The sequence below is a fragment of the Vigna unguiculata genome, chromosome 3, assembly GCF_037176805.1.
Source record: "Vigna unguiculata cultivar grain cowpea cultivar isolate G323 ecotype 2 chromosome 3, ASM3717680v1, whole genome shotgun sequence".
Lineage (NCBI taxonomy): Eukaryota > Viridiplantae > Streptophyta > Magnoliopsida > Fabales > Fabaceae > Vigna > Vigna unguiculata.
Genome location: NC_140794.1, coordinates 63,813,979 through 63,840,818, shown reverse-complemented (window position 1 = coordinate 63,840,818; position 26,840 = coordinate 63,813,979). Strand labels below are relative to the sequence as shown.

The 26,840-nt window shown below is 28.2% G+C and overlaps 2 protein-coding genes across 2 annotated transcripts; both read left to right on the top strand.

The window, feature by feature from the left end:
* The first annotated feature begins 346 nt into the window (after positions 1-346).
* On the top strand, positions 347-5,915 carry LOC114177343 (4-coumarate--CoA ligase CCL1-like). Its single transcript, XM_028062641.2, has 5 exons — positions 347-1,484; positions 1,768-1,963; positions 4,418-4,631; positions 4,705-4,807; positions 5,566-5,915. Exons 1-5 carry the CDS (start codon positions 480-482, stop codon positions 5,665-5,667), a joined length of 1,620 nt encoding a protein of 539 aa, XP_027918442.1. The 5' UTR covers positions 347-479; the 3' UTR covers positions 5,668-5,915.
* Positions 5,916-14,286: 8,371 nt separating this feature from the next.
* LOC114177559 (4-coumarate--CoA ligase CCL1-like) lies at positions 14,287-19,244 on the top strand. Its single transcript, XM_028062953.2, has 5 exons — positions 14,287-15,328; positions 16,314-16,509; positions 18,289-18,502; positions 18,725-18,827; positions 18,908-19,244. Exons 1-5 carry the CDS (start codon positions 14,318-14,320, stop codon positions 19,031-19,033), a joined length of 1,650 nt encoding a protein of 549 aa, XP_027918754.1. The 5' UTR covers positions 14,287-14,317; the 3' UTR covers positions 19,034-19,244.
* The last annotated feature ends 7,596 nt before the right edge of the window (positions 19,245-26,840 follow it).

Below are 26,840 nucleotides of genomic sequence, written 5' to 3'. Positions count from 1 at the left end.
TTTTAAAATTTATCCGTTTCGAAACTTTAGACCAATTAAATCCTCTTGAAGTACATGAATTTAGTCTTTCTAATCAAATTTTGTTAAGTTTAATTGACATGTCAAGCATGTTTCATACTAATATTTGACTTAATGTTAAATCAAAAATAGTTCAAAGAGTTTAAACAACTCAAATACAATTCTGGGATACATTTCAAATAAACTTAACAAAATTTAGTTAGAAAAATTAAATCTACGTATTTCGAAATATAAATAACTAAATTAGTCTAAAATTTAAAAATAAATTAATTTTAAAATTTAATGAAATTTAAGGTAAAAATAATTTATTTAACCTTTTTTAAATAATACAGTGCAAATAATTCCCCGTCCCCATGTATAAATAAGCATTGTAACCCAACAACAAATCCCAGACCAAGGTTCTGTTGCCCTCCTTCCATAACCCTTCAACCTTTCACAGCCACAAACAAACACCAACCCAAATGGAACAACAACAATCTGCACAACACGAAAACCATGATTTCATTTTCCGTTCCAAACTCCCCGACATTAACATTCCCTCGCACCTACCTCTCCACACTTACATCTTCCAAAACATCTCCCAATTCAGCCACCGGCCCTGCCTCATCAACGCCGCTACTGGAGACTGCTTCACCTATGCCGACGTCCAACTCACCGCTCGCAGAGTCGCCGCCGGCCTCACCAAACTCGGCATCCAGCACGGCGACGTCATCCTCCTTCTCCTCCAGAACTGCCCCCAGTTCGTCTTCGCATTCCTGGGCTCCTCCTTCTGCGGCGCCACCATCACCACCGCTAACCCCTTCTACACTCCGGCGGAGGTGGCCAAGCAAGCCGCGGCGTCGAACACCAAACTCATCATAACGGAGGCGTCGTTCGTGGACAAGGTGAAGGATTTCGCGAGGGAAAACGACGTCAGAGTGATGTGCGTTGACGCGGCGCCGGAAGGTTGCCTTCACTTCTCGGAGTTGACGGAGGCAAACGAGAATGACATTCCCGGCGTTAAAATATCCCCAGACGACGTGGTTGCGCTGCCGTATTCTTCAGGAACGACGGGGCTTCCGAAGGGAGTGATGCTAACGCACAAGGGGATGGTTACGAGCGTGGCGCAACAAGTGGACGGAGAGAACCCTAATTTATATATACGTAGCGAGGACGTGGTGTTGTGCGTGCTTCCACTTTTCCATATTTATGCGCTCTGTACTGTTTTGCTCTGTTCCCTTCGAGTTGGGGCTGCTGTTTTGATAATGCCGAAATTCGATATGGTGAAGTTGCTGGAGCTGGTGGAAAAACACAAAGTGAGTGTGACGCCGTTTGTGCCACCCATTATTTTGGCGATTGCGAAGAGCGAAGATTTGCAGCGATACGACCTATCGTCGATTCGAATGATAATATGTGCTGCAGCACCTGTGGGGGAGGAAGTTTCCAATTCTATGAGGGTGAAAGTTCCGAGCGCCATATTCGGTCAGGTAATTATGAGTTATTATTATATTCGGTCAGGTAATTATGAGTTATTATTACGAAAACGACAATGATATTATATTTTCGTTTATTAGTATATTTTTGATTTATGTATCATTAGTTTTATTATTTTTTAAAGAATTATTGATGAATACTAAATTATTTTAGGAAGTAACAAAAATGAGATTCATAGTTTTTTTATATAAAAAATAAATTAAAGGATGCCGGTAAGTGTGTTGGGTAGTATTTGTGAAAGAGTATCGTGGTTACGAAAGTGGGGTGTCCATGCAGGGTTACGGGATGACGGAGGTATCATCTATTTCGTTCTCCTTAGGGTTTGCGAAGGAAGCAGTGGATGTGAAAGCAGGTTCTATCGGGAGCGTGGTAAGGAACACGGAGTTGAAGATCGTTGACCTTCAAACAAGTGCTTCGCTCCCTAGGAATAAAGCTGGTGAGATTTGCATCAGAGGCAACCAGATCATGAAAGGTAAACATTTCTTCTCTCTCTCCTTAATACTCACCACCCATCTCAATTAAATAATTTTGTTACTCACTATTTAATTACTTTTAATTTATTATTTTAATCTGTTTTTAATCATTTATTTTGATAATATTTTTGTGATATGATATAATAATCTATGAATAATTCAAATAATAAATTAAAAGTAAATAAAAAAATAGATCAAAATACCATTATCTTTTAAAAACTAAACTTTTAACAATTTAATTTATTATCTTCTAAGTACTTTTTAATTTTATATCTTTTTATACTCTAAAACTCCTTAAAAATGTCATCTCATATTATAAAAATAATTTATCAAAATTAAGTCGTCAAAAATATTTTTTTCCGACATCAATCTTTATCTTTATTTCTTTCTTCATATGGGTGGAGGAAAGATTCACAAGAGATTACCTAACTCTCGTTGACCTTTACTACAATTTTTCTCACATTAGGAGTCTAATCCGTTTTAATAATAGAAAAGTAAAATTTTAATATCTCACTTTTTTTATTCTAAAAATTTATGACATTTTATTTTGGAATGTAAAATTAAATCATCACTTAATTTTAGTTAAATTAAAAAATATATAAAGTTGTATATATTTAATAAAAAATTAAATACAAATTCAATTACAAATACTTAAATATATGAAAGCCTAAAAATGTAATTAAATTATTTTTTATTTTCATGTGGAGAAACATAATTAGTAAGTTACAAAGTAACAAGAACGTTCCCTCGATTAATGACAAAATTTAACGGTAAAAAATAATTAAAAAAATTGAATATTTAATGTATTTTTTTAATGAAAATCCAATTAAAAAAAATTAAATTTGTGAGAAACTTAAAATTTAATTAAATTCATAATCTATATTGTAAATTCGAATAATAATTTTTATTATATTATTTTAATTAATTTATATAAATACCTTGCTATATAGAATATGTTATGCATATATAATAATGATAATAATTCTTGTGGTATTATATATAATAAAAAAATTAGTGTATAAATTTATACTTTTACTTTATCTTTCATTATATTTTAAAATTAAAAAAAATTAAATGTAGAAAGTTATTACACATATTTTTTATTAAAATCTTCATCACTAACATATTTCAACCATATAACTACTTGCTATTTAATTTTATTTTTCTGACATGAGACATGATAGTACAAGAAAACCAATTTTAGAGATAAAAAAAAAAAGTTAATTATTATAATGACCAATTAAATACCAATTTATAAACTAGAAGTTATCGGTAACTAAAATAATTTCTAAATTAGTTAATATCATTAAAATTAGTTATCAAAGTATACCAAAAAATTGGTTTTAAAATTCTAAATTTGTGTAAAGACAAATCTCTTTTAATTAAAATCGTGATAACTAATTTTTATAATCAATTTAGACATTAATTCATTATATTGATCAATTTAGAAAATAATTTAGAAACTATTATAATTACTAAAATAATTTTTAATTAATTTATAAATTGATATGTAAATTGGTTAACTAATTACTTTTATCTTAAAATTGGTTACTGATAAGATATTTTCTTATAATGCAAAACTTCTTTTCCAATTATATTTTGTAATAGAAAAAATATAAACAAATAATATTTTAAAAGAATAATAAAGTAAATGATAATTAAAATAAAAAGTAATACATAGAAGAAAGTTACGAACATAACATTTAAATATCATTACTCTTAGCTACCCACACTGTGTTTAAAATAAATAAATATTTATATACAAATCGTTAAACTAATTAATGTCTTTGTAAAGTGGTCTTCGGCTATAAAACTTAAAAGAAAATTACAAAACATATTGTTTAGAATTATTCTTCTTTGTAAGAATTTTTTTCAGTTCCATAAAATTTATGCACAAGTACATTTGAACTACTTATAAACACAAATTTCAAACAACATTAAAAGCTCTTTAATTGTTACACTTCAACAATTACCTATATTAGATGGAGTACACATTCACACTTGCCACAAACTCCACCTTTTAAAGTTTTGTTGACTAATTAGTATGAAGATAGTTTATTTTTTCAATAAGCCAATTTAAATTGTTTGATTTAGTTCCGACTGAAAAAGATTTTGTGTGCTTTTGAAAAACAAACATAACTGTTAATTAATGTTTTTTTTCTTATTATGACCTGTTAATTAATGGCATCAATATAGTTATAACTTAATTAAGGGAAGTAAAGTGCTAAAACATTTTTGTAAATTAGGATTTCGGTACCTAACAATTGAATAATCAAATTCAAATTGTATTAAATAATTTTCTTTAATTTTTTACCTTTAATACTGTACACAGTTTAATTAAATAATAGGAACGAGAACATTTTCAAACAATGCTAATTGAAAATTCATACGATATAAAGTAATTAAAAAAACTATTTTACGAAAATGGGTTATTGTTTGTGATATTTGTTTAGGTTACCTAAATAACGAAGAGGCGACAAAAAATACAATAGATACGGAGGGATGGTTGCATACGGGTGATATTGGGTACATCGATGATGATGATGAACTTTTCATCGTTGATCGAATGAAGGAATTGATCAAATACAAAGGATTTCAAGTGGCTCCAGCGGAGTTGGAAGCCATTCTAATTGCACACCCCGATATTTCAGATGCTGCTGTTGTATCGTAAGTTCTTTACTTACTATTATATAAATTATTTTCATCACATTTTCTTACAACAAAAGATTTTTTATTTCAGCATGAAGGATGAAGTTGCAGGAGAAGTTCCAGTAGCATTTGTTGTACGATCAAAAGCTTCTAATATATCTGAGCAAGAAATCAAGCAATACATCTCAAACCAGGTTTTTTTTTTTTCCTACCTTTCAACACAACAAGAAAAAATAATACAAGTATTTTAATTTCAATAAAATAAAAAGTAAAAGGATGGGTTCAAGTTATTCTTCCATGCTGTGTTGCTTCGAGGTCATTTATAACACAATTTAAAGGTTTAATAGTATTTTCGGCTTTTATATTTGTAGCAATAATTTAATTTTTTTTTCTATTTATTTTTAATTAAACGTGGTTTCTATATTTTTCTTAAACAAAACTTAATTAGTCCCTTAAATCAATATTAACTATCTTTAAAAATATAATGAGTAATTATATCAGCATATGTCAGCTTATCATCTTCTAGACGATATTAACAGTACTCTAATACAATAAACTATCGTTAATTTTTAAAAAAATATGAAAACTACATCAAGTAAAAAATAAATATAAATAATTAAATTATTGTTTTAAAGACAAAAATGCTATTGAGCCAAATTTGAAAAAAGAAAAGGAAAGCGACAAATTTTTTTCACTTTGTATCAATTTGGAGAGAGAGTTTTCCCTGTGACTCTTACAAAAATAACTTTCTTCTCTTTGTACTATTAAATTGCTAAAATACGGTATTTCAAATTTATTGTTTTTGATCTGCATTCAGTTGTTTATATGTAAACTCATTAATGAACACAGACAGCAAGGAACTTCTTTTACAGGAAAGGTTAAAAATATTTTTTATATTGCAATTCTGATTGACTTTCCTCTGAATTAATAATTTAAATGTCTTTAATGGCAGGTTGTGTTTTATAAAAGAGTCACTAGGGTTTTCTTTGTGGGCTCCATTCCAAAGTCTGCCACCGGAAAGATCTTGCGAAGAGAAATCATGGCAAGGCTTTGAGGCCCAACCTTCTCAAAATGAGGCCCAATGTCATGAATTCAATTCATCCGAATAAGTTGTTCGTTTACTTAAAACTAGTGCTATACCCGTGTTGTACTTTGTTTTTTTCTTTTTCTTTTAATTTTGTATTTGTAAATTAAAATAATTATTTATATTTGTAATAAATAATTATCTTATATATATCATTATATAATATTATTGTTTATACGAATAATAATAATAAATATTAAAGTTAGATATTATTAGAATTAGTATGGATCAATGTTACTTTTATCTTTGTCGTTATACTTCTTAATGGAGTAATTTAAATTTGGTTACAAATATGCTTACATATAATCATAGATATTTTGTTAGATGGAATAATAAAATATTATATTTTTTAATTACTTACTAATAAATAAATTGGTTACAAATAATATTATGATTATTATTAGTATGATATTTATGTATTAAAATGTCACATGATTATTGGTTATTATAATCTTTGAAATGATATATTAATTAAAGTTTAAATATAGTTGCAAAGTGAGGAATTATTTTTTTTTAATATTTTGGAATACAAAATTATAAACATCGAAAGTAATAGATGAAAAATGATGTTTTAAGAGGAAAAAAACTGTTTGGTGAATTTCTTTGCATTCAAAGAAAAAGTTTGACTCTAGGTGAGAAATCATGAAGATTGTGCACTAAAGAATTTCAAAATTGGTTATCATGTTTTCATCCTGAAAAAATAAGTTTGTTTGTATATATTATGAAAATGCATTGGATCGGACGATGACAGTTAATTCAATATTTTTATAATTATTGTTATATTTAAATAGAAAAATTATACTTATAATTATGTATAATTATATATAGTATCTAAATAAATAATTTGATAATATTTAGATGTAAATTTGTTTGCTTTAAATTATAAAATTGATTAATAATATGTAATTAAACCATATAAAAGGTTGAGGTGAAGCTTACACTTTTCAATATAAAATATAAACATGAAATATTTTAGGAATCCTAAACAAAATGATAATAAGAAGAATAACAATCACTGATAATTGGTATAATACTAATACAAAATAATAGTACTATTATTAATAACATTAATATTAATAATAAAAGTAATAATAATACTAAATATTTATTAATACTAATATTAACAATGATATTAATAATACCAATAATAATTCAAATAATTTAAATAATAATAATATTTTGGATTCTATAAAAAAGAATAACCGTATAGAAACAAAATTAAATAACTAATTACAAGTAATAAATAATATTTATTTAAGAAAAAAAATATTAATAATAATAATTTTTTAATAATAATGTTAATAATACTAATGTAATACAACTAATAATAATAAATAATGACTGGTATGGAGACATATGCATGTGTTTAAGGTTATTATTATTTTTTAAAATTATATTAAGAAAGTTAATATAATTATAAATAATATGATATTTTTTTACTAATATATAATAAAAAATTAATGTTAGTTGTGCGCATACTTAGGTGTATATAATTTGTAATTTAATTATATGTCTTAGCTTGTGAAATTATTTTTAAAAGTATACTTTATATGATCTATATAATATTTTATGATTAGATTAGATAAATTAAAGTTAACTCTTTTGTATTTAAAGTTTGTGCAAATCATCCTAATAAAATTTCTCTGATCAATTAATTAATGATATATTGGTTGTTGATAAAGATATTATATATCTCCTACTTTTATTTATATTGATAGAGATATCATATATTTGATTCAGAGGGTTGGGACTGTGAATGCTGAGGAGGTTTGGGCTCTCTTGATTTAGCAGGATCAACAAATATAACCCATCCATCCAAAAATTTAGCAGTTAGCATAATTGTTTATACAAAAATTTTCATTAAAATAAATAGTAAATAGATTTGTCATGCCAATAAGCAAATCCACAATGAAATTTCCAGATACAATTTCCTTTATACTTTGAAAAGCAAAAAATTTCATCGGAACTTGGGCAATAGGTTGGGGCTCACAGAAGTCGCAACAATAAACAATAACTTGAAAGGATACTCACATATTCTATATTGCCCTTCATTTTTCAATATTTTGAAATTGTGAATGATATATGTTTCACCCTCCACCAACCTGTACAATGCAATGTATCTAGTCCCCCTGCAAAAAAATGGTTCAAAATAACAACAAATTAAAATAAAAAGGTTGGATAAAAAAAAACTCAACACACTATTTGAAGTACTTACCTTTTGATCCATCAAAATCATCTCCAACTGAAGATTTGGATCACGAAAGTGAACATACCAGTGATCAACAACTCTAACACCCATCTTTAGGAACTCCCTCTTACCATCAATATCTTTAATCATACATATCCAGCTTCTTCACCATTACAACTTTCTGCAACAAAAAGAAAAAATTTCTAAACAACAATGGACATAAAAACTTCACAATGTAATAATAGCAAACATACAAAAAATGTAAAAAAAAAAAAACAACCATAAAAAAGGAAAAAAATGCAAACAACTGTAAATAAGATAAAACTAAAACAAACAAATATATCAACTTTCATTATATATAAACCAAAATGACAAACAAATAACCATAAAAAAAACACAATGGAACAAAGAGATGAAGAACAAATAAATAAACCGGAAAAAAAAAAGTTTTTTCAAACATTTAACCATTACACAACAACAATGGCGCACAAAATAACATAAATATCACCTGGAGTAGGGCTTCAGAAAGAAAAGCAAGAAAGATCTAGAACCACAGGACGCAATCCACTAAAATTAGTTGTTTGGGTATTTATCAACCTTTAATGCTTCGAAGCCATAAAAAAGAAAAAAAAAACTACAAACAATTGTAAATAAGATAAAACTGAAACAAACAACTAAACATATAACTTTCATTACATATAAATCAAAACGGCAAATAGATAACCATAAAAAAAACAATGGAGCAAAGAGATGAAGAACAAACAAATAAACCGAAAAAAATGTTTTTCAAACATTAAACCATTACACAACAACAATGGTGCACCAAAGAACACAACTATCACCTAGAGTAGGGCTTCAGAAAGAAAAGCAAGAAAGATCCAGAAACACAACTATCAGCTGCTTACGTATCTTCGCTGCTTTAAAGCTGAGTCTCTGTCTTTGAAATGAAAGTCAATCAAATCAGTCGCCAATACAAAAATCTCGGGAAAAGACCAAACACCCACATCTGAATTTCATTCACATGATAACATAAAAGGGTTCACATGTAATTTCGTAAGCACTTTTCACCATCGGTAGAAACCAACTTCAGCACGGGTAAAAAGACAATAAAACCTTAAAATGAAACACGTGTAAACAATTTAAATTGAGATGTTTGGATAATATCCCTAATAGTTTGTATTATTAGTTTTTAAATAGAAATAACGGGTGAAAATAGCAAGAGAAGGTGGATGGATAGCCACCCCAATCCTATAACTATTGGGCTTACAATTTGATCACGGCCCATATGGAATTCTATAAAAACTTGTATGTGACGTAAAAAGTGACGTTATTGTGACGATGAGATTGACCTGGACCATCCAAAGTGGTGGTGGTAGGTGGATGTGGAAGTTCATTGTCTGTGTTTGATTTTGTGTATTTCGTTTCATATCAAAGTTTTTTTATATACAATTCCCTGTTTTATGGACGAAATAAAACGTTGAATGTTGCAATAGCATCCAAAAGTTTGGTGAGATAGGGATAGAAAGAAAGGATAATGCTATTTATATAATATAAATTTGTAACATAATATATTTTATAGGAGAAAGATAAATTAAATACTGTAGCAAAAAAAGTGTAATGGGTTAAATAAAATTTATAATATTTTTTAACCATCGAATTTAATTTAATTATTTTTACTTATTCTGAGATCGTAAAGTTTTGTAAAGAGTTTACTTATAAGAAAATTGTTTAAGAAAAAAGCAATCAGTTTAAGGATTTTACGAGAAGGTATGGACGGGGTTGTACAGAAGACGTAAGGTAGGAATATATTAATGATACTATTCCTTCTTTTTTTTCATTCATTAGTTGTTTCCTTATAAGTAAAATTCGGGCCACTTAAAACTAATTAAAAATAATAAAATATAAATATCAGAAAATAAATTAAAATACATTTATTTCATATAAATATGTAAATATAGAAGAATTTAATGATAATCAAATTATAATAAATATACAATCCAAATCAATTGTAAAAAGTGATATAACAAATTTTAATATAAATACTAAGATAGAATAATCATGATTAAAAGTGTTCTTGTTAAATCTGAGAATAGACCTTGTCGAGAAATATTTAAATGTGTCTGTCACTTTAGTGATGATATCGAGATTTATTTATAGAGATGATGTAGTTATTCTCCACTTTAAGGTTTAAGGAGAATGAGATAATAGTTTCGTTATCAAGGCTTCTTACTCCTTCTAGGAGGCATATAGATCATTAGTTCCTAAGGCTTAAGCTTGCAATAATGCCAAAAGCATAAGGCTTGGTGATAGGATGAGCTCATTGTATATACTTAAGATTGACACCTCGACCTTCGATACATCTACAGATCGGCCTCCAGGAGACATACAAATCACTAACCCCGAGTCCTAAACTTGCACTTATGTCAATCATAGGGTCGAGTGATAGGATGAGCTCGTTTTATATCCAAAGATTGACATCTCGACCTCTAGTAGATTTGTAGATCGACCTCCAAGAGACATGCAAATCACTAATCCCTGAGGTCTAAGCTTGAACTTATGACAAGCGTAAGACATGGTGATAGGATGAGTTTATTGTAAGTTTAAGCTTTATTGTTTAAACCTCTACACTAACAACCTCGGATGTGAGCCGTTTGTAAAGCATGCACCAAGACAAACAAATTTTATCCGCTAGTAACCATGTACCAAGGGAGATGAATTTTATCCACTACAAACTACGCACTAAGGTGGACGAATTTTATTCCCTAATAACAATGCACTAAGACGAACGAATTTTATCAGCTAATAGCCACGCACCAAGGTGGACAAATTTTATCCGATAATATCCGTGCATTAAGGTAGAAAATTTTTATTTACTAATAACCACGTTCTAAGACAAACAAATTTCATCTGCTAATAACCAGATAAAATTTATCCGCTAATAGTCAAACACTAAAACAGACGAATTTTATCTGTTAATAACCACACACTAAAATAGATGAATTTATTTGCTAATAATCACACTGAGGCAAACTAAGTTTGTTTGCTAATAAACCAGATCGACGAATTTTATTACTAATAACCACACAAAACAAACTGATTTTATCCACTAATAACTATGTCCTATGACAAATTAACTCGTGACATGAAGGTTGTCCGTGCACTTAAAGCGAAGATATCAGCACGAAGACGGTTTAAATGCATAAGCTTGTTTAGTTGAGGACAAACTGATCACTTTTAGTGCATAAGCTCAACAATAAATCACGACGAACCATCTTTTAGTATAACTGCAAAAATTAACATTAGGAATACGCACATCTTATATGTACTAATAAAAGAATACTCGTTTAAATAGTGAGGGAAAAATAAAATGTTTAAATATGAATCATTTAAAAATAAATATTTTGTATTTCTCTACATTAATTAATAAAATAATACTATCGCACTCTTATTAAGTAATATGGTGTTTAAAATAACATTAATAAAGATAAGAGAAGTTTTACATGATATTAAATAACATTAAAAACAAAAATAGTTTTCGTTAAAAGAACAACATGTCACGTTCTCCTAAAAATTGTCCTTTCAAACGGTTATTAATAGAACAACAACATAACACGTTCTCATAACATAATTTTAAAGTATAATTATTATTATTTTTTTTTTGTAAAAAGGGAAGTTAGTAAGATTGATATTTGTTTAAACAAGTAATAATTGTTAATAAAGTATACGGAAAAAGAAACCGGCAAAAACACCTTGTTAAAATAGTTGGAAATGTGGGAGAGTTAAATGTGGTTGGCTATATTCGTGTACAGAGATCACACATGTTTTAACACGGATAATATTTACCACCAACTTGACTTATAATAATAATAAAAAAATTTATCTGCAACTTTTTCATTTATTTGTCAGGTACTGATTTAAAAAGTACTTTGTGATATTTTAAAAATAAATTTAATTAAAATTACAAAAAAAAAATATAAATATAAATTTAATTCAATCTAAAAAAATTTATTTTTAATTAAATTTAATCTAATAAACTATAATTTTAATTTTAATTAAATTTAGTTTAATAAAATATAAATTAATTTTTAATTTAATTTTTTGCAGGTAACAACTACCACAAGTACAAATAGTATCAAGATTTATTTATAAAGATCGAGGTAGTTATTCTCCATTCTAAGATAGTTATTTTTCATTCTAAGACTTAATGATACTGGGTAGGACTTCTTATTCCTTCCACAAGGCATCTAAATCACTAGTCTCTAGACCTAAGGTTTCACTAATGCCAAACATAAAGCCTAATGATAGGATGAACTTGCTATATATATTCTAAGATTAAGATTAACATCTCGACCTTTGATAGTTATATATATTGACCTCCAAAAGACATACATATAAAAAAGAATAAAAAAAATAACATAAAAAAATATTATAAGTCCAACAAAATATTAATTAAGACAAGACTCAACGTGATCAATACTCTAATCAGTGGAGGGACTTGAAAAAAAATTGTAGGGGAGCTAAGTATATATAAATTATTATTTTTTCATTTCTTTAGATCATTTTTTTCTATTCAAAACAAGCACGGTTGACAATAGAATCCAAACAATATGACAATAATATATATATATATATATATATATAAAATAATAATATAAAGTTTATGATCAACAATAATATATTAAAAAGAAGTTACTTTATATGTATTACTAAATTTGAAGACGCATCCCTAGATCACGTTCTAAAGGATTTTTAAATTCTTTATATGTAACTTTAGAAATATTAGAGAGTTGTTTTTCGTTTTTTTTCAATTTTTAGGTTCTCATGAAGTTTATCAATTTTAGATAATGTAAATACATTTTTTTCATCTTCATCACAAGCTTTCCTCATGAAAAAAAAAAATCAACTCTTTTACTCCTTACCATAATTCTTCTAATATAAATTTGTCACTTCTCACCTATTTTCAAAAAGATAAAATTATGAATACCCCAAATCTTAAAAGCAAGACTTAATATTTTAAGAAAACTAATAACTTCTAAATGATTAGCTTCCATTACCTTATAGTAGATTCGTAATCTTGCTCTTCCTTACATAACTTCAAAACCTAAAATAACTTTATCTACACAAAGAAGAGTTTGATAAACAATTAGAGCATATAGAGATATGCCTAGAACTTAGAAAAGTCACGTACAAGAGAAAATATATTACTTCGAAAAAAAAGGTAAAAAATAAATTTACTCAAAAGAAAAAATTGTTCGGCCCAATATAAATATATTTTTTCAAAATATATAAAAAATAAAATAAAAAAGTGATTGAAATTAACATAAATAAAATAAAAATATATAAATATTACTTTTTAGATATATAAAAAATAAAGTAAAAAAAAATGGTTGGGAGAGCATGACTCCCCTATCATCCCTATGTCCCGCCGTTCACTCTAGTCATATCTTCGTTAAAACAGTTTTAAAAATTCATTGAAAATTTTCTATTGAGATTTGTCCATTTAGGAAAAATATTTTTATTTATTAATCGAAAATTGAAATAATATGGATTATCTTTATAATTATGTCTTTTACATGCTAATATATAGTAACATTGAAAAAACAGGTCCACGTATTAGAAAGTTAAAGTTAAAATTAATTTTAATATATGTAAAATGATTAATTACACGCATTACAATTATCTTAAATAGTTAAAATAAGATATGTTGTTATCATTCATTAGTCTTCCCTGTGAGATTTCTATATTATATAATTTAATGTTATTTAACAAATTCCAACTATCTTTTTAAGCGTTATTTAACAACACCCTTATCTTATTTCAACCTTTTTAAAAAGAAGAACGAGTTACACTTTAATTATATTTAATCTTAAACATAAAATATTCATGATGTGTGAAAAAAGCATAAATATAAAATATTTTGTCAATAGAGTATAAAATAAGGAAAAAAAAGGATCGTTTCACGTCATTTGAGAACCATTCAATCATTTTTATGAAAGTAAATTGTCTTACCAAAAGTTGTATATTTTTAGAAGAAAAAAAAAGTGAATAATAACGAAGAAGAATAGTATTAAATAATAATAAAAAAATGGTATCAAAATATTGATGTCCATGAAATAAATATTATAAAGGAAAAACAAAAAAAAAAAGTCATTATCTTTTTTCTCTTTGTACCTAAATTAGAATTTAATTACAATAATACTTTTTATCCATCGAAAAGAAAATATGATTGTATTGGAGAAAAACATAAAGAAATAGTAAGTCTCATTTACTCCGAGTGTTTCTACCTAAACAACGAAAACAAACACTTCCAATTATATACGTGTGAAGTTGCTGTCCCTGTCTCAACAACTCTTGACGTAACCCCAAGCTTCTCACGCACATATATATGCATACATGCTGCTCTCACTTTGAAGCAAACTCGCAAATTTTCCTATGCCACCAACACCAATGGCACCTTCTCCACAAGAATTCATCTTCAGATCTCCGCTTCCCGATATTCCCATTCCCACGCACCTTCCTCTACACTCTTACTGCTTCGAAAACCTCTCTCAATTCCAACACCGAACATGCCTCATCGACGGCGACACAGGCGACACACTCACCTACGCCGAAGTCAACCTCGCCGCCCGCCGCATCGCCGCCGGCCTCCACAACATCGGCATCCGCCAGGGTGACGTCATCATGCTCGTCCTCCGCAACTGCCCCCAATTCGCCCTCGCTTTCCTCGGCGCCTCCCACCGCGGCGCCGTCATCACCACCGCCAACCCCTTCTACACTCCGCTCGAGCTGGCCAAGCAAGCCACCGCCACCAAAACCAGGCTCGTTATAACACAATCCGCGTACGTGGACAAAATCAAGAGCTTCGCCGACAACACTGACGTCATGGTCATGTGCATCGATACATGCCCCCCTGGGGACGATGGCGTTTTGCATTTCTCCACGCTAACTGACGCCGACGAAACGGAAGCCCCCGCCGTTAAGATTAGCCCAGACGACGTCGTCGCGCTTCCGTTTTCTTCCGGCACTTCGGGGCTCCCCAAGGGCGTTATGTTGTCGCATAAAAACTTGGTCACCACCATCGCCCAGTTAGTTGACGGCGAAAACGCGCACCAGTACACTCACAGCGAGGATGTGCTCCTCTGCGTGCTGCCTATGTTTCATATTTATGCGCTCAATTCAATTTTACTCACCGGGATTCGATCCGGTGCGGCCGTTCTCATTGTGCAGAAGTTTGAGATGACGACTCTGTTGGAGCTGATCCAGAAGTACAGGGTAACCGTTGCGTCGTTTGTGCCACCCATCGTTTTGGCGTTGGTTAAGAGCGGAGAGGCCCACCGATACGACCTCTCCTCCGTTCGCGCCGTCGTCACCGGCGCCGCACCTTTGGGAAAGGAACTGCAAGAAGCCATGGAATCTAGGCTACCACACGCTACTTTCGGACAGGTATCATTTTCATTACAAAAATAATAAATATAAGTTTAAAACGTTTTGATTAACACCCAAATTTAAATTAAAACGTTTTTTTTTTCAAAATTCTACTTCTGAAAACGTTTTTTTTTTTTTCAAAATTCTACTTCTGATTCTCTTCACGTCACAGTACAAAAAAACAATTTCGTTGACAATAAGAGAGATTTTAGTGACGTAAGCCACTGAAACAATGGCACTTTCTTCGATCTCTTCTTTATGACGGTAGTAACTGCAAAACACTTTAATTTTTCTCCATTTATTCCAGATCTCTCTTTCCCCATAAATATTCATTTTCGGATTACAAATACACGTGGGAATCTCATAAATAAATTTTAAAGATCACCCTTGCACTCGGAAAGATATTCTTTGTGCAAAGCGTCATTATGTATCGCGATTAAGCTGTTTATTCTTTCTAGCTTTTCGAAAAATAATTTTTTGTTTACATTTTTTATGGAAAAATCATTTTTCTTTATTTTATTCTATTTGTAAACTATATTTGCTATTTAAAAGATAGTTGTAACTACAAAATATATAATTTTTTCAAACAATTAAAGCTTGGCCTTCTTTTAAAATACTATTTTTTTCCAATAGTCAAAAGCAGTAAAAGCTTTTAGTGGTATATTTTGGGTATAAATAATTTTAATAAAAACATTGAAACAAAAGATTTTTAGTTTGTACATACTTTGATGTGAAATTTAAACTCAGTTTCTGATTTAAATAAAACATTGTTTGGTTTGAACACTCGCACGCGTAGATATATGAAAAAGAAATTGTACTTTAAGGTTTTTAATGAACATAGAAAGTTGTGTGCGGCGTGTTGTCTTCATCATGGTGGTACCGTATTACTGTTATTCTATTCTGGCGTTGAAATGAAGCCATACATAGAAGAAACGAAAATGAAGGCTTTACTTGAAAGGGAGAAGGAAAATAAAATGAGATAGTTATGATTTTTTACGTACAGGGGTATGGGATGACAGAAGCAGGACCACTTGCGATTAGCATGGCATTTGCAAAAGAACCCTCAAAGGTAAAACCTGGTGCATGCGGAACCGTTGTGAGAAACGCTGAGATGAAAATCGTGGACACAGAAACTGGTGTTTCCCTTCCAAGGAACAAAACCGGTGAAATTTGCATAAGAGGCACAAAGGTTATGAAAGGTATTTCTGCATATACTTATATTTTTACTTCTAAACAGAGTCATCGTTGATGCGCACTCTCATATAAATCATATAAAGAGAGTATGAATAAAAAACCATGTTAACATAGTGAAACATTAATCAGTATTAAGAAATAATTATAAGATTTGCATATTATAAATTCTCGTTATATTTTGTCAAATGATCGAGACTTAGCAACTATTAGTCGTAATAGAAATCTGAGAAAGACTTTCCAACAATTAGTCCTAATAGTAAACCCAGAAAGACCAACTTCGTCGACGCTCATATTCGATACCTATTGGTTTAAACAAAGTTTTTTATGCCAGTTGGTAGAAATGGTTAAAGATTTGGTATAGATTTTTACATTTTCAATGGGTGTAAAATTGGATCTTTCTAATGCTAAATATATTTGCTAAAGTTTTTTTTTTAAATTAAAAAGCATTTTGTTAAATATATTATCTTTTGTTTCAATTTTTTAAAGTCCTGTGAGTGGAGTGGTTGAGTTGGGTGGAAGAAAAGATTGGGTGGCCAAATTGGTTGCTATAAGCACCATGATTATCTTATTTATATATGGCCACAAAATTTCAAAGTGGAAACTCCAGAGTTCAACACCTCACGTAAAAGTAGCTTTATCAGCTGCCAAACCCTGAAAATGATTTTAGAGTGCTTAATTACTAATAAAAAATAAGTTTTTAACAATTAAATTTTGATAATTTTATTTTTATTTTATAATTTAAGATAATATCTTTTAAATTCTTTTTTAATTTTTTATATTTTAAAATCACTTAAAAAATATTATTTTAGATTATAAAAAAAAGTTTCAAAATTTAGTTATTAAATTATACTGTCCATTCTAATTTTTGATCTGTAATTGGGAACTCTGACAGTGACATCATTATTCTGGTTCTTCCACTCCGTTCAAGGAGACTGTGTATTCACGTGCCCACTCACTCTCTTGCATGCTAGTTTTTTCAATACTTTAATTTTTCGTTCAATCATTTTTCAACCTGCTGCTTCCTATTTCGTGTTGTTTACTCTGTTACAGGCACAACGTATTTTGGTAGAAGTAAATTAATTTCCTGATTTGAATTTGTCTTCAAGCTAGTAAATTGTGCGTGCGTTTAAGAGGTTTTGAAAATTTTGGGGAAACTCTAAATATGTTTTACTATGTAAAGAAATAATCTCTATAAATTTTTATTTAATTTCCTTTGCGTGCTCAGAACAACTCTCTTAAGGTATTTACAAGTTATTTATTTAAAAATTGTAGTTTTATAATATTACATAAACTTAAGAATTCTAACGATAATATTTACCTTTTGAGGTTAGATTATTAAACTACTTTTTACTATAAAAATAATTAAAAGATGTCACTTATATTTAAACAATCACATAAAAAACCATATCAATATGAAAGAATTTGAGCGAAGAAGATGATAGGTTATGATAGGTTAGAAAAATTATTGGTGAAAGATGAAATGGAAAGTGATGGCAGATATGTTTTGGAAGTGTGGAAGTCCACATCTTCACCTACCCCGTTTACCACATTTTCACACAGAGACGAAATTACAAGGTCCAACTGGTCACAATTACTTTTCAACAACAACAAAAACTAGTCACAATTATTTTAATCATGTACAACGTGTAATCCACTTATTCTGCTCCACATTACATCAACTTTGGCATGAAAATAGATACTTTGAGGTAGGTGAATATAAGGTTGTAATGTTTTACAAAAATGCCATTACTTTTTCTTAGCATGTTGAATTTGTGGTTTGTCAGGATATCTGAACGACCCAGAGGCTACAGAGAGAACCATAGACAAAGATGGATGGCTCCACACAGGTGATATTGGTTACATCGACGATGATGACGAACTCTTCATTGTTGATAGGTTAAAGGAATTGATCAAATACAAAGGCTTCCAAGTAGCTCCTGCTGAGCTCGAAGCATTGTTAATTTCTCATCCAGACATCTCTGAAGCTGCCGTTGTGCCGTAAGTTCGTTACCTAGTAACTTTCAAAACTTAAACGCGTCTTCACGATAAACCATTAAGACCTATAAACTCATTATTTTAAGATTTTAGATCGAGAATAATATCAATTCAGGTTTCACTTGTATTGTAATTCCTCGATTAATCTTGCCATTAAGATCTAACAAGAATTATTTTCAGAAAATATATATAGTTGTAAGTAATATGAACGGGTGTTGGTTTCAGCATGAAAGATGAAGCTGCCGGAGAAATTCCTGTTGCATTTGTCGTAAGATCAAAAGGTTCTGAGATCACTGAAGATGAGATCAAGAAATACATTTCACAACAGGTTCTCTTACCGAACATGTGAATGAAGTATTTATGTGACTTATATTTGTTTTGGTTGTAATAAGAATGTTTTTGTGGCAGGTGGTGTTTTACAAGAGAATTGGTAGGGTTTTCTTCACAGACTCTATTCCTAAAGCAGCCTCAGGCAAAATTCTGAGGAAGGTATTAACTGCAAGAGTGAACGAAGGTCTGGTGGTGGCAAATTAGGTCCTTGTGACACACCACAAGTCTTTCTTTTGCGGTTTTTGTTCCCATTTTCACATCTCGTTTTCAACATGTGTTCAATACAAATCGTTGTGTTTTATAAGTTTATTCATGTGTAACGTATGATGTTGTATGCATGTTGTAAAATTACTGCTGAATGTAAAAGAATTCATTGCGGGGAAAATAACACCACCTGTGTTAAGATTTTTTATAATTTGATTTGAACTTGGAATAGTTGAATGCATGAAGTCTTAACATATAAAAATGAGTTCATAAAGTTATCAAGAGTAATAATGACAGAAAGTACGCAACATTACAAAATAAACGATGGAGAAACTAATTTTCAACATTAAAATAGTTATTTAAGTGAAAAGAAAAAAAGAATGAGGTTAGATATTGTTTTTCTTTTATCTTTTATCGATGAACAAAAGGTAGCAGTCCAAATAGAAAGGCCCAAGGATCCATTATACAACTATTCAATATACGGTGGTGATCGGTACTATATGCATGTGGTTGATGAACTCTATGTTTGTACGATCTTATAACTTTATTTGGTATAGTAATGTTTCTTCTTTTTGTTTCTCTTGCTTGTATTTTCTATTATTCTAAATCCAATAGTTATTGTCCTTTGTGAGGAATGAGAAAAAAAATTAAGATTTCATAATACACTACCTTTTCCACTATTTTTATATTTCTATAATAACCTCAAATAATTTCCATTATAGATTATTCATTACTAAATATTTTTGTATTTACATTACGGTATATGATTATTGACTCAATTATAGATGGATAAATGGAGATTGAGTTGGTGAATGCTTTATCAGAGTTTGAGTAGTCTATAGATGCAAGTGTTTCGAGCTTGAGAATTGGGCCTGTACTGAATGATTTTCTTGTCATTTCTTACTGCACCACCCTGTTTTCTTCCTGCACCTCCATAAAACCCTTAATTCCCATAATACCGTTCATTAAAAATAGGTTTAAACCCTTAACCCTATCCCCTTCACACCCTCGTGCACCCTCCACATTCAAGCTTTCTAATTCTCTTCACAAGAAAAGTATAGCACCCCAATTTGTCATCGTTTCACAGATTGAGGGATGGATTGGGTGTTTTGTTATTAGAGGAGATTTTGTAATTTTTTTATTGCATTCCCAATTATACAATCTAAATACATATTTTTAAATTAGAAAATATATTATAAATTGTGTAATCCATAACATAATAAAAAATATATATTTTGGATTGTATAATTTGAAGTGTATTGATGGTTCTGAATATGCATTTTGGATTATATAATTAGAAATATGTTTCTGAATTTGAAAATACTTTTAAATTATGTAATTTAATATTATTATTAGTATTATAACAATCATAATAAAATATAAATATTTTTTTTTATTGCTTAGATTCATTATATTTATCAGTAAAATCAATCTTTTATTATTATTATTAAGAGTAATTTAAATATTTTAATATCAATATCATAATTCATTCGTTAAACATGTCAGATGAGAATATCGATTAAGTGGAGACCAATCCGAATAATTTTACCTAAATTTTAAGAATTATTTTAATATAAATATATATATTTTGTATAAATCTATTATATCGTATTTATTAGTAAAGACTCTTTTAATAATATTACGAGTAATTTAAATATAATATATATTTTTTTAAATACATTTTGAGTTGCTCAATCTAAAATATATTTTCAAATGCGAAAATATATTCTAGATTACTTAATTAGGAAAGAATCACCTTTAATGAGGCACGACTTTTCATATTTTATGGGGGTGCAAGAAGAAATAACTATGCAGGAAAAAATTGTGCGGTTCTCATACCTGTATTCGGTTAAGATGGAACAAGAACGGGTCTTTCCTTCCTTAATGAAGACAATTTCTTACTGCATTTCCTTTTTCTCTTCCTACACTCCTACGTGATAACCCAAATTTGATATTCAAATGGATAATTTTTAGATTGTCCAATCCAGAATATTATTATGCAATCCAAAATGTTTTTCTTGATTAGTAAAAGTCATTTTAATTTTTGGTTTGATTACTCGGATGATATTCATTCTAATAAGGGGTGTATCAATTTGATTCTCGCTTTTAAAAAACTGTCAATTACATTCAACTTTTGAAAAAATATTTCAATTAGGTTCTTTTCAGACAAAAATTACTAACGCCGTTAATGGCGTGCCACATGTCAATATGTGATATTTTTATTTGAATTACTTTGTCACGTGTCAAGTCCCTTGTGTAACATGTGACATTATTAATGCCACATAACAAGACCGTGTTACTTGTGAGTGTCACTACCAAATGTCATTCGTTTTATTATTATTATTTTTTTCAAAATAGAACAATATTGTCTCTCTCTAATTTGAGATCAAATTTATTATTTGTTTGAATGTTATACCTAATTAGATTTAATCTTACAGAAAATTGATTAAAAGAATATTTTAATTATTGAAAAAAATTGGGTCAGAATTGAATCAGCGACACATAGGTAATGATCAAATTGAATCAATGAGACATATATGAAGGTTAAATTGAAATCAAGACAATGACATTTGATTGTGACCCTATGGATTAAAAAATATTTTAATTATTAAAAAAAGGGTCAGATTTGAATGAGAGACACATAAGTAAGAATGGTCAAATTGAATCAATGAGATATATATATGAAGATTAAATTGAAATCAAGATAATAACATTTGATAGTGGTACTCACACGTGGCATTGTCTTGCTAGTTGGCACTGATAACGTCACGTGTCACACCAGGAATGTGACACATGACATCTTTATTTTATTTTTTTGTAAAAAAAGAAATTAAAAAATTTATAAAAAAATTTAAAAAATGACATATTAACGCGTGACATGCCATTAATAACATTAGTAATTTTGGTCTGAAAAAGACTCAATTGAGACACTTTTTTAAAAGTTGAGAAGTAATTGATACTATTTTAAAAGCAGAGACTAGATCGACACATCCCACCCTCAACCAAAATGTATACTAGTAATTAATCCTAGATTTCTTAATCTAAAATGCAATAGAAAAAATCATTTTGGATTTCACAGTCAAGATTATATTTGTGGATCCAAATATACATTTTAAATTGAACAATCCGAAATTTGTTTTATTAATCAAATTATACAATTAAAAATGTATATTTTGAATCTGAAAATATATTCTGGATTGATGAATCCAAAATGCATTTAAACATACTATATATTCAAATTACTCTTTATAATATTAAACAAACATTGTTACTAACAAATACAATACATTTAATTTAGACAATAAATAAAATCTATTCATATTAAAATAATCTCCAAACGTCAGGTAAAATTATTCTGGTTCGTCCTGATTGGTACTCTCATTTGCACGTTTAGTGAGTAAATTATGATATTCACTAACCATATTAACTATATTTGTCTTAATATTCGAAATTCAATACAAATCTTAAAAAAAAAAAAAAAAACCTTCTCCAATGACAACACCCAATGCATTCTCAATCAGAAAACTTGAATGTGAGAAGAAAAGTAAAAAACTTGAATGTGGATGATGCACGAGTTTGAATGTGAAAGCACTAGAAACAGTGGAAACTCGGTTTATGAAGGTGAAGGAATGAGATGTTAGGGGCGATAGAGTTAAGGGTTTAAAACCTAATTTTAATGATGGATATTTTGAAGATTAAGGACTTTATGAAGTTACACGTAGAAAAAAAAAAAGGAAGTACAGGAATAAATGATTCTAAATCAAACTATAAAAGGTCTCGATCATAACACAACACAGTTCAAAAAAAATGCCTAACTTTTGAGTGTGTCACTCTTAAAAAATTCCTAGTTCATCGGCTATATATATATATATATATATATATATATATATATACATTTATTAAAGTATTATAATAGAAAGAGATTACGAATGTTTATGAAATAGTATGACATTTGATTAAAAAATATTTTATTTAAAATAATAATAATAATTAAATATTAAAAAATAGCAGTTATAATCATCAAGTAATTGATTAAGAATTAACAACAGAGATATCTGTCATAGTCAGCACTACATGAAAATATTAGTTTTCAACATTTCTCTTATATAGTTTAGTGGAAATTAAATGTATATTAAAATTTAAAAGAATAATTATTTTATTCAATTTCATACAGTTATTTGTCAATCATATGTTAGTATCTTATATCTAATTATAGATTTTTTCTTTTAAATTCTCAATACTAAAAATAATACATATTTGTATATATGAAATCCATATTTCAAGTTAAATCTTTTTTAATTAATAATTTTTTTTTTCATTAACTTGAATACATATTTGTATCAGATGTACATGTAAGTAATATGAAAATAAATTTTTATTTTGGAGATGAGAATAACTCATCATCCTGTCGATATTTTCTTTTGAGTTTTGTTTATTGTTTACTATGCTTTTAGAACTCATTATGTATATTAATTTTGAGATTTTAAAATATATTATTTTTTTTGGAAGACGGAGAAAAAAGCAACGAAAGGAAAAACTGAACAGAAAGTAAAATATAAGCTTTTAATTAGTAGCTATACAATTTTCAAAATGCGTAATTATTATCTTTTTAAATGTTGATATTATACTTGTCAATATGGCTTAACATGCACAATTTAACTTCGAGCACGTGGGTCGGGATCAAAAAGTTTACAACGCCAAAAGGTTTTCTTCAAAGAAAGTTACAAGATCAAAAATTTCATAAAAGTAATGTGGGTTAAGATTGATATATGGATTTTCGTCTTAATAGTAAAAATGTATTATTAAAATTTTGGTTTAGGTATTTGACATCGATCCGACCTAATATGTTTGTCTCAATTGTTGGGTCAGACCAATCCGTCTCTATCAGAGATATAAAAAAAATTCATACTCGCAGGTATCTGCAGGTAAAATCCACAATGGGTAAGAAATAAATATTAAAAATGGTTACCTGCGGATAACAGATACAAGTATTGTTTATACTCGCATATTAACAAAGCGGGTGATGATATCATAGTATTCATACCCGTAGATACATGTACCCTCTATACTATAATCTAAATTAAAAAAATACAAAAAATGATTAAAACATTAACACATCAATTTTGAATGGATTATTTTTATCAATTGATTTTAAAAAATCTCCATTTATTTGTAACCTGTCATTCAACAATATTTAAATGAGTTATTTGCACTTTGTTTGAAATTTCTAAATGTTATACATTGTATTTTTATGTTGAATTTATGATTAAAATTTGTTGTTAAATATTAAATTTTTCTTTTCTTAAATACCTGCGGGTACCCGTGGATATTCATAGATATTAAGAAAATACGCGCACTCAAACGAATATAAATTCGGATACAGGACGAATATTTATCTAATAAGTAAAATACAAGAAAGCTACTATCATACCCTACCCACTCCCGTTGACCTCCCTAATCTCTATTCAAACATTTAATTTGTCAAATAATGACCGGACTTGAGAGAAACATAACCATTATTTGATTTTTCTAATTTGTCATTTTTAATAAATCATGACTATTTGTCCGGTCAAATAAACTATAAAAAATAATTGAAGTGTTAAAAAGGTAGCTTTCATTATTTTAAAAGTTTAATAATAAACTACTTGATATTGATATGTTAGTAAGAAAAATCACTTGTAATATTAAATTTTTTAATACAAACTGCATGTTTACACTATAGTAGAAAAGAAAAGTTGATACAAATATACCACTTAATTATTTATATCATAAAATAATATATAAAATGTTCATTTATTATATAAAAAATAATAAATGAATTTTATAGGACTAAAAATTCAGTAATAAAAATGTTTCATTATTAAATGAATAATTGTATAGATTTTCTCAAGTATGTTATTCTAGATTTTTAACATTTTTTTAAATATTAAAATTTAAAAATTACTAAGAAATTTACATTTACAATTTTATAAAAAATATTATCTTACGTTTGATATATTTTTATTTTTGTTTTAATGTTAGTTAAGAAACATGTTTGAAACATGTCAAACAATGTAAACAACTTAAATACTAACATGAAAATACATGTTTTAGACGTCAAATAAACTTAATAAAATTTGGTTAAAGAGATTAAATTTATGCAGTTCTAAAGATGGGAGGTCTAAATTGATCTAAAGTTTCAAATAGAGACTAATTCCAATTTTGACTGAAAGTTAAGAGACAAAAACATATTTAACCATTTAAAAAAATATATAAGAACTGAGTTGAATATATAAGACACTCACGCTAACACTAATAGATGACATAAAAACGGTGTTAATACCAATTTTCGGAAGAGATCAGATCGAGTCTATTTTAAAAATAAGGTTAAATCATTCCATTGGTCTCCATTTTCGTAGGAAAATCTCAAATAGGTTTCATTATTTTTCTATGTCTCAATTAGGTTCCTACTTTGAAGAATTTTTTGCAATTAAGTCATTTCTGTTAGTAGTACAATAACAGAGTTAACTATGTATGTGTCACATGTCACAATGTGATTTTTTTTTTAAATTTTTTTATTTTATTATTTAAATAATAATAATAATAATAAATTGTCACGTGTCAAGCTGATGGTGTGTCACATGGTAGACACAATGTGATGTGACAGTATAGTGCCACACATCATTATTGAATGTGAAATTTCTCAATTTAATTCATGTATTTGTTATTTTGTCTCAATTTGGTACCAATTTCTTTAAAATGGAAGCAATTTCATCCATATTAAAATTGAGACAAAATTTAACCTTGTTATAAATGTCACGATGATATTTCTAACAAAATTAAGTTTTTATTTTAAATTAAACTTTATTTAAATATTATTTCAAATATTTATATATCAATAATTTATAGACAAATGTTATAGTTGATTTAAAAATAACAACTTTATAAATTGAATTGTAAAATTATAAATAAATATATTTATTTTAAATTGTTATAAAATTGTTTTAAAATTTTATATTTGAATTTATAAAGTTGTTATTTTTAAAGCAACTCTAACATTTATATATAAATTATAGATATATAACTATTTAAAACAAAATTTAAATAAATTTCAAATGCAAAAAATACATTTAAATAAACTTAATTTTGCTAAAAATATAAATTATAATAAAAATACCATTGTAAAATTTATATGAAAATTAAGTTTGGTATAAGGATGAAATTGATTCAATTTTAAAAAAAATTGAGACAAGATAACAAATAGAGGGACTAAATTGAGACTTTTCACATCCATGTGACGTTGTCACGACCACAACATCACACTATCTCTGTCACGTGGCACAATATGAGTTTGACATGTGAGAATTTATATTTTTTTTAAAAATTATAAAAAAAATATAAAAAAATTAAAAAAACAAAAAAATAAATCAAAACAACCACATGGTGACACGTGACACATAATTAACGTGGTTAGTGTACTACTAACGAAAAAAATCTAATTGCAACGAGTTATCTAAAATAAGGATCTAATTGAGACAGAAAAAAAAAGGAGACCTACTTGCAATTTTCTTAGAAACATGGGAACCAATGAAATGTTTTAACCTAAAAATAATTAGAACTCAATTTAATTTAATATATATATATATATATATATATATATATATATATATATATATATATATATATATATATATATATATATATATATATATATATATATATATATAAACTCAATGGAGACAAATACAAATATAGAAAGAAAAACGAATTAATGTCATAAAAAAAAATACTAAATTGATAATTAAACCTTTTTGTTTTCATTAAATTG